This window comes from Carlito syrichta, unplaced genomic scaffold (genome assembly GCF_000164805.1).
Source record: "Carlito syrichta isolate Samal-C Ts95f unplaced genomic scaffold, Tarsius_syrichta-2.0.1 Scaffold303233, whole genome shotgun sequence".
In the NCBI taxonomy this organism is placed as follows: Eukaryota; Metazoa; Chordata; class Mammalia; order Primates; family Tarsiidae; genus Carlito; species Carlito syrichta.
Window position 1 is genome coordinate 325573 of NW_007247329.1, and position 10204 is coordinate 335776.

Below are 10204 nucleotides of genomic sequence, written 5' to 3' on the forward strand. Positions count from 1 at the left end.
AATTACTACACTTTCTACAGACTATTGAAATCTAGGATGTCGCAAGCAAAAGTTATCCCCAACCTGTTAATGTACCATTAGCCACTAGAACATAGACATGTAAAATCTGGAAGTTATTCTAGGCAACAGCTTGTCTCTCACCTTCTTCAACTTTCCAGTCACCAAATCCAGCTATTTTTGCCTCCTCACATTTCTCAAGCTGTGCCTTTTTCTCTACTCATCAGACCTCCATTTTTTACTCTCTACTCTTTTCCTAAGCAATCTCATTCATACCCACCTATTCAATTATCGTCTAAAAGACAATGGCCTTGAAAATTGTACCTCCAGCCCTTCTTCTGAGCTCTAGAACTATACTGGCCATAGCCTACTCTGCACCTCCATTTGGGCAGGTACCTCATATTCAACCTACCAATGATCAAACTCATGATTTCACTTCTGACTCTGGTTTTCTTCTAGAACTATCTTCTTTCATTGACTAGCATGATCATCCAGTCAATTACATGCCAAAAGGCCTGGCTAGCTTCCTTCACCTTACCATATTCCTCCCCATATTCAATCTAACACTACAACCTGTGGGTTTTATTTCCTAAGATGCCTTGAACCCATCCACACATCCACATCTGTCCATCATCAGTGCGGCAATGTTACCTATGCCTACATGATGTCTCACCTGCACTTCTGCACCTGCCTCTTAACCACCACTCCTATCCCTGTGTGGGCCATTCTATGCACAGCAGCCAGTCTACTGTTTCAGAAATGAACAACATGCCATGCTGTTCTGCTGTCAACCCCTCTGATTGCTTGCCATTGTCCTTAGGATAAAATCCACACTACTCAAACTGGATTGCAGGTTCCTACCTGATCTTGGCCCTTGACTTCTCAGACCTCAACATCTACCATGAGCTCCCTCACTCAGCATCATTCCAGCCCCATCTGCCTGCTTTCTACCCTGCAGACAAGGTCCCACTTGGTCTAGGGCCTTCACATCTGCTATTCCTTCAGTCTGAAAAAACCTGGCCCAATCCATCACTCAGTGCTCTTGGTCCATCTGGATCACTGCCTTCTGAACAGGCCCTGCCTATCTGATCACATATTTCCCTTTCTTTCATTGCTTTCATCTCCCCAGGGATTACACATCTCATTAGTAGATCACCTGATTATCTCTGCTTCCCCCTCTTTCTCAGACTTCAAGCTTCATCAGATCAGTGGTCATGGCTGTTCTCCTTACCGTCACCTTATCTCTGCTGAGCACAGGACATGGCCTCCTTAGGCATGCAGCAAAGAGTTACGACATGACTGCCTGAAGAAGAAATCCCCCGCTGCCTTCTTCCAAGTTCAGACTCTCAGCACTCAATCTAATATGGCAGCAGCCTCCAAAGTGGTCTCCAGGCCTCAATACCTGAAGACCTTGGAGAGTAAACGTTGGCTTCAACCCATCTCAAGAATGATCTCTCCCATCACAGATGCAGTCTCATAACTCTAGTCTTGCACCGATCCAAGGGCCCTTCAATGACCACATGGTAAAGTCTACCTGTCAATGGCGCCCTTGACCTTACCCCTGTTTAACTCCATGCCTCAGCTCCTACCACGCCTCACCTCATACTTAGATACACTTGAATGAAAGTGGTTTTAGCAGCCGGGCTCGGTGGCTCAACCTGTAATCCCGCGCCTTTGGGAGGCTGAGGCGAGTGGATTGCCTGAGCCCGCGGGTTCGAGACCCGCCTGGGCAGCGAGACCTCATCTCTACAATAAATCAAAAAATCAGCCGGGCATGGTAGTGTGTGCCTATAATTCTGGCTACTGGGAAGGCTGAGGCGGAAGGATCGCCGGAGCCCAGCAGGTCAAGGCTGCAGTGGCTGGGAGCGGTCACTGCACTCCAGTCTGGGCAGCAGAGTGAGACTCCAACTCAAAAAGTAATAATAATAATACAAATCTATGCAATTCTTAAAGGGGCTAGCAAGGAAAATTGAAATTTAAGTCCACCCAAAAGCATTGAAATCAAACAGGCAATTACAGCAAAGAACACTGGAGGGCTTTCTAGAAGAACAGCTGGAATGCAGGGAGTCACTGGACTCTGCAGAATAAAGTGACCCATCCTACACAGACTGCAGGGGGTCACCCATGTTGAACAGAACCTCCGAAGGAGCCTTCAAGAAATACCTCGGTCTCCCCTAGTGCTTTGAAGTCTGGTGAAAATGAGTAACAAACATGAATGTCTAAGTCCAAGGAATGCCCACCCTTTGGTTCTTGTCATCTACAAGAGAAAATACAGAAAACAACCCTCTACTGTTCAAAGAACAACAGGCGTCACACCAGATAGTCCCTGCCCAGTGTGTTTAGAGGGACCGGTGCTGGCCTGGGCACTGAAGGTCCCAGCTCTGGTCCTGTTTCTGACACTAACCAGCTTTGTGAACTTTGATAAGTTGCTATTCTCCCGGGCCTCTGTTAAATTAATGGCTTAAGCTAAATCCTGTTGAGGGTCTCTTGTACCTCTAAGTCTGCTTTCAAATCTCCAGGGCATATGTTCAAGAGAGCGGTCTGCTCTGGGTTGAGATTGTAACCCCATGAGAAACAAGGTATGCTGGAACCATGTCCAGAAATCCTGAACTCTGCTGAGATCAAAGCAGGAGATGCTACAACTGAAAGAGCCCACCGAAATACCTACAACAACAAAGACTGAGGAAAATAAGAGTACACTTATCATATCTACTTTCTGAATACCTGTGCTTTGTAGCCACTCCATATACATGATCTCATTCAATTTTCACAAATAAACCAAGAGTTTTGAGGGTTCTGCTTTTTCATGCGAGAAAACTAATCTGTTCACATCCTTCCGCTTCATTCTTTCTATCCTCTGACTCTACTAGGGACAGGTTTGAGAGCCTGCGAGCCTTGAGGACAGTCAAGGTCCAGAGTCACTTCTGCCTAAGGCCCAAAGACAGCTCGCACAAAGCCAAGAGGAAGACAGGATGACAGATATGAGCATACTTACTGGTGTTCACAGTAATGCCATTCAAAACCGTGTACTGCTTCCCCGTGTGTGTCAGTCTGGCTCGGCACGCATAGTTCCCTATGTCCTCTGTTGAGACATTGTTCACCGTAAGCATTATTCCCAAAGCAGTAAACCGCTTCCCTTTTATCTCCTTACAGTCCTACAGACAAAAGAAACAAAATTCAATTCTATGAGCATTTGGGGCACCAGTTACATTGCTAGTTAGCATCATACCATGAACTGCGAGGAGACATTAAAACCTGTGCGACCCCTAGACTTTAGGTAATTGACAGTCTAAATGGAAGACAAGTTAGGAAGGAAGGAAGGGGAGGGGAGAAGGAAGGAAGGAAGGCGGGGAGGGAGGAAGGGAAGAAGTGGGGGAGGGAGAGAGGGAAGGATGAATATCATTATTTGCTCAGAGAGAGAGAGAGAGAGAGAGAGAGAGTGTGTATGTCCAGATTTTAAAATCAGTGATACACACATTTCGTCTCATAGGAGTTGAGGGGAGAAAGGCCTGTGCAGATAGGAAGGAAGACTTCATCGAGGAAAGTTGGGCCTAGGCCCTAAAGGATTGTGGCAGGAGGACACGAACAGGCAGGAATGCCCTCCAACCGACAGGGCCCATCTCTCCCAGTAGACTGCCATTAAAGGCCCAAGTCGCTTTACCAAGACTGAAAGCCCAGGGGAATAATCATTGCTTCCACTGTGTTACAGGCCCAATCATACCTTCTCCACTTATCAGGAGTTGGACGTTATAGAAATCCAAAATATCACTTCCACAACATACACACAATTACACACACACACACGGAAACTGTCAATAAATGCTGGCCAGACCTAAAAAGAGCAGATGTCATTTGACCTCCTATTCCCCACCCGCCATTCCTACGCTGCACCAATAAGGAAACATCCTCACCCTACAGCCAGCTTGAAGGCCAGTTAGTCTCAGGAATGCCTTTCTGTCTCTTCATCCTCAGCAACCCCCCATAGGAAAGACCTCATCTGTCCCATCCCAGGTTCACATTCTTGTGCCGATCTGCACTTCTTTGGTCTCTTGGGCCTACTTCTGAACTCTTACTTAAGCCATTTCTCCTTCCTCCAGGACTGCTTGGCTAAGGGAGTCCACTTACTCATTCAAACATTTGAGTTCCTGCTCTTTGCTAACACTGTGAGAGGTCGTGCCTGTCCCCAGGAGGCTCACTATCAAATAGATGACACAAACATGCAAACCCCTCATTAAATAAAGATCGAGCTGCCCAAGTGTTGCACTCTCTCCTCACTTAGCCAGCGACTGTTCGGTCTCTCTTCATTCTCTACCCCAGAACAGCGTGCATGGATCCACCTTGCAGGGTGGAGCTCAAGAAATAATGTCAAAACAAACATTTGTTTATATAAGGTGTGAAATATGACTTCTTAGAAGTCTTATATATTTCCCTATAAACTTCATCCATCAGACTCTTCTTAGAAGTCTTATCTATTTCCCAATGGCTTCACCCATCGGACTCCGATGAGTAACTTCCATTCTATTTGTAAGCAGTTGTACGATTATAAGTTAGCTTCACCCATAGGACTCTGATATCATGATATCTCCATCTCTGGGGCACAGGCAAGCACAAATTTGAGTGGCTTGAGCTTTGGAAACCTCTCCCCCAGACAGCCTTTCCTGAATAGTCCCTGGCTAGGCACAATATCTGGGCTTTTTTTCCTATGCTTGCACTATGGAGCAGTCCCCTTTCTGAGGGACTCAGTATTTCTTTTAATGTACGCACATTGTAATCATAATAAACTTTAGCCTTGATTACTGAAGATAATTTTGTCTCTTTACAATAACTTGCACTGCCTCTATGCTGATCCACTGGAGCATTATTCCAAAGTTTAAGCTCTCAGCACACTTTTATTGAAATTTAGAAATTTTAGGGTGATGTCTCACTAATAAAACATAAAATCAAAAGGCTAGTAATAATAGCAGTCAACATTTGAGTGCTTTTTATATTCCAGGCATCAAGAGGAACACTCCCGACCCAGCATGAACAATGTCTCAGAGACACAAACAAGCCTCGAGCATTCTGGCTAAGACTTAGTGAGTACAGGAGAGTGCCAAAGGTAAAACGGGTGAGGCAGTCAGGGCCCAGTCTTAGAAAGTCATGAGATGAACACCTGATGCTTTTTGAGCCAGCAAGTAACACGGTGAGATTTGCTTTTGAGAATGATCCTTCTGGTTGCCATGTGGGTAAGGATCAAGACAGGCAATCCTAAAGACTAGGAAGCAATTCAGAATGTTATTTCCATAAACTGGAGCTAAATGAAGCCTGAACTAAGGCAGGATGGTGGGGATAGCAAGAAGAAAAAGAAAACAAACGAGTTTAAATGGTTCTAATCCACAAAATTCAGCAATAAATTTGGGATAAGGAAAAGGACAGGAAGTCTATGGTCCCAGCTGGAGCATGCAAAGGTGTTTTCAGGTGGGCAGAGGAATGCAAAGAAAATCCAGAAAGATGATCAGATTTGGGGTAAAATAAAAAACAGCTCTAAACATGGTGGAAGTGGTGAGTAGTGGGGATGGGAGTTTTAAGAAGAATGGGACTGGGCTTGGTGGCTCAGCCTGTAATCCCAGTACTTTGGGAGGCCGAGGCGAGTGCATTGCCTGAGCCCGTGGGTTCGAGACCAATCAGGCAACTTGGCGAGACCTTGTCTCTACAATACATCAAAAATAAACCGGGCTCGGTGGCTTAGCCTGTAATCCCAGCACTTTGGGAGGCTGAGGTGAGAGGATTGCCTGAGCCCATGGGTTCGAGACCCACCTGGGCAACTTGGCAGGACCTCATCTCTACAATAAATCAAAAAATTAGCCAGGCATGGTAGCACATGCCTGTAGTTCCAGCTACTTGGAAGGCTGAGGTGGAAGAATGGAAGAATCACCAGAGCCCAGCAGGTTGACACTGGGGTGGCCATGAGTGTGCCACTGTACCTGGCCTGGGTGGCAGAGAGAGACTCAAATCAAAAAAAGAAGAAGAATGGCTGTTGGCCAGTCTCTAGAGGTTGGGAGACAGGTCACAATGGGAGAGAGTTGGGAACCCTCTGTATATAGATGGCTCTAGAAATAACCTAGTTGAATGTAAGATAAGCAAGAACAAAAGATGGTCATGGACTGGAACCCTGGGGAGTCCATATTCTAAGACCCAAATATAGAGGATGAGAATCCAGTGATGATTACTAAAAGGGGGGAGCAGAAAAAAGTAAGGTTAAGATAAACAGAGACAAAGAATGAGTACGTCTAGAAAAAAAATAAGGAGGGAGCTCTCAGCTGACTGATGAGAGTGTCTGGAAGCATCGAATGCCACAGCCAGAATTTAAAATGAATGCAAGTTTGGCAACTAGAAAGAGAGAAGTAGCCCCAGCAAGTACAGATTCAACACAATGATGGGCAGAAAACCATTGCGTTGAAAAGTGACTTGGGGTTGAAAACAAAACAAATTGGAGACTAGACTGCTTTTCCAAGTGTGGATATTTCACTATCGACAAGAATGGATTTTTTTTTTTTTTTAGAGAAAGCAGGATTTATTGAGAGGACAGGAAAGCTCCCACAGTGGGAGGGCACCGGAGGTGGTTGCCCAAGAATGGATGTTTTACTTCCCAAAATCTTCTCTTCTGTAAGCCCTTCCATTTCAAGGACCACTTTGATTCCTCTCAGGATTCAGTTCTCCCAGACATAGAATGAGCTTTGGCACTAGCCAGAACTCCTGCTTTGAAATCCATAAAATCAAGTATACTACTTTCTGATTATCATTCCCTATTATTCCAGTTCTTTCATTCCTTTATTTTAACTAAATTCCAATATTGAATATACATTTATTTATTAAGTACTTATTACATGCCCACACCAAACTCAATGCTTAGTAGAGAGATTACATCATTTAATCTTTGAAACAATACTGTGAGACCATATCTCTCAGTCTGGACTTAGTTGCAGGAAGCAAAAAATATTTTGGCTATTTTATGCAGAAAAGAATTCAAGACAGGACATTAGGTGCTTGACAAAATCTGTGAAAGTACTCAGGAAGTAGCATCAAGGCCAGTACCACATTGCATAACGAGTCCAACATGAGAGTTGCTGCCTCTAGCACAATTGTGAAAGTGAGAAATCTATGCTGAAATATACCACCTGCAAGTCAAGACCAGCAGTTGCCACTTAGGTTGCAACGCCAGTGTGTCAAGTTATGCCACACCAGGAAGAGCCATCTTATCAAATGAACCAGAAAACTCAACTCCCACAAAGCTAGAGATCAGACACTGGAACCCTGCTACAGATATGTTCATGTCTCCAGGGGCATCCTTTCCAGGAGAAAAAATAGGAAAACACACCATCCTCACCTTTGCCTTTCAGCGAAGTCAGCTGGAGACACTGAACTAGCCAGAACCTCAGCTGTACGTAACTGAAAAACACAGGATAGTTTTGGTTGCTTTTTAAGCTTGATAGCAGCCTCTACTGCATAAAAGGGTTCAACATGTATAGTGGGTGTCTTCCCATCGTATGTATCATTGTTTTCCATCTGAACTTTTTTTTTTTTTTTTTTTTGAGTTGGAGTCTCACTCTGTCGCCCAGACTGGAGTGCAGTGGCTGGGCTCCGGTGATACTTCCGCCTCTGCCTTCCAAGTAGCCAGAATTACAGGCGCACGCTACCACGCCCGGCTGAGTTTTTGATTTATTGTAGAAATGAGGTCTCGCTGCCCAGGCGGGTCTCGAACCCGCGGGCTCAGGCAACCATCTGAACTTTCGATTCATCCAACCCACTTTTCTGTCTTAACTTGAATCAGCCCACGTGACCTCTCTGTTTTCTACGAATGCCATTCTCCTTCAGACATCACTTCCTTTCCTTCCTGCCCTGGACTCTTGTGTCCATCACGTCAATCACTCCTCTTCCAATATCACAGCTCTATAGCTCTCTGTCCTTCCAACATATTCACCCGGAAAAGCCCCTATGCTGCTCGATTCCCTTCAGGACCCTCTCCCACACACCTGCAATCTCATAAACAGGTGTCTTGCTACCACTACAAATTCATGGTCTCCACCTTAGAAATTCTTTGCATCTTCTTCAGTTCTCTCCCTCGCCTATGCACCGACCTAACTCTCTCACATTTTTCCCATAACATCTTCCAATTAACGGTGTCTTCCAATTAAGAGAAAATAGAAGACGTCAGGTATGAGTTCCCCACGTCCTTTCTTCCCCTGGCTAATACCACACACTCAAAAATAAATGAAAAAACAAAAATAATGATGCTTCTAAAAGATAATATAAGAAAATACCTTGTTACCATGGAAAAGGAAAAGTACTAATCACAAAGGAAAGTCAATAAATTAGATTACATTAAAATTAGGAAGTCTGAGGCCCCATTAATTACTGACTTCCAGAAATGCAAAGAACTGCTACAAATCAGTAAGAAATAGAATAAAAGCTAACAAACTACCCAGGGACCAAACCTGGCTCACTGCCTGTTTTTGCAAATAAAATGTTATTGAAACCATACCCATGTATTTCCATATTGTCTTCAACTGCTTTTGTGCTAGAGTTGATTCATTGTAGCCTCTGGTCTACAATGTCTAAAATATTTACTATTTGGCCCTTTAAAGAAAAAGTTTGGGAGCCCCTGGATGAGACAATGCCCAGCTACTCAGGAAGCTGGGTCAGAAGGATCACTTGAACTCAGGAGATTGAGCAAGCTATGATTGTACCACTATAATCCCACTTCCTACATGTTTTGGATATTAGAAATAAAACTGATATGAACTTTCTTAAACATTTGGTTCAAGATAAGAAAATATCTTGTTACCATGGAAAAGAAAAAGATTCTTAAACAAGTCGCAGAAATACTTCTGTGGCATACTTGGGGAAGTATCTTCTTCACTTTTCTAGAGAAGGAGTCTTTTTCTGTCACCCAGGAATTCAAATCAAGCCTGAGCAACATAGCAAGGGCTTGTTGCTACTAAAAAAATAAAAAATAAATTAGCCAAACGTGGTGGCACACACCTGTAGTCTCAGACATTCAGGAGGCTGAGGCTGAAGGATTGCCTAAGCACAGAGGGTGGAGGCTGCAGTAAAGTGTGATCAGGCCACTTTGCTTCAGCCTGGGTGACAAAGTGAGACCCTGACTCAAAAAAAAAAAAAGATACAACTTTTATCTGGACAAAACAAGTGAGTTTTAAAGAAGAGGAAGAAAATATCCACAGGAAAATAATCATTATACCTTATACCATGTTATTGAATCCAAAACAAAACTCTTCGGGAAGTAAAGATGGCATATAAGAGTATCATCTTTTCCAACATGTAATATTTGTTTGTACTCATCTGATAAATTCGGTAGATCGTTTCTGGAACCATCATCACACCAACGTTTTTCAAAAACAGTTAGGTTTACATGTATTCTGTGACAGCTGTCTCTACCCCTGTAAGAAAGATTGAGATCTCATAAGCTTTTTTGAAAAATCACAAAAATCAAATGATTCAGCTCATCCTCAAATCTTTTCAAGTCATTTTCAAAGCACAGGGCAAACTCTCTGCCCCAAACAAAGCAATATGCATTCCTGGTATTTACATCACCAGCGAGGGACAAAGGGGCATGTGTGCCTCTGAATGCTCCTCAGAAGAGGACACAGCACTTACCTAACATTCCAACCCAAATGGCCCATCCTAAACCAGTCATGAAAGATACCTAACAAACCCCAATGAGGGGTGTAATATAAAATAACCGCCTTCTTAAAAATGTCATGTTATTGACTCCCTAAAAAATGTCAGAGTCATGAAAAGCAAAGACTGAAGAACTGTTCCAGATGAAAAAAGATTAAAGATTCTTGGCAACCAAATGCAAAGCCTGATCCTGAACTGATTCCTCTACTGGAAAGGAATGAAAAAAGTTGAAAGGGTCCTAAATGGGACCACTGATAAGGGGAGAAAATAGATAATAGATTAAAGTATTGCATAATGGTTAAGTGTCCTGAATTTGACAGCTCTACTGTGATTTTGTAAGAGATATATACACATTGAAAGGAAATAGAAGATATACATTGTTGATGGGAAATATACATTGAAATGTTAAGGGGTAAGGAAGTATGATGCATACATTTGAAGTGGTTTTTAAAAACTTTTAGGAAAAAACATTGTGGGCAACCTCCTTGAGTCCCCTCCCACTGTGGGAGCTTTTCTTTCCTCTCAATAA

At 43.5% G+C, this 10204-nt stretch overlaps 1 protein-coding gene across 1 annotated transcript in view; it reads right to left on the reverse strand.

Moving 5' to 3' along the window:
• Window positions 1–10204, reverse strand: part of IL1RL2 (interleukin 1 receptor like 2) — a 44691-nt gene that overhangs the window by 31238 nt on the left and 3249 nt on the right. The window contains exons 3-4 of the mRNA XM_008058158.2: window positions 9236–9434; window positions 2993–3152 (exon numbers count right to left, since the gene is read on the reverse strand). Coding sequence (XP_008056349.2) covers window positions 2993–3152; window positions 9236–9434 — 359 coding nt within the window. The remainder of the gene's footprint in view (window positions 1–2992; window positions 3153–9235; window positions 9435–10204) is intronic.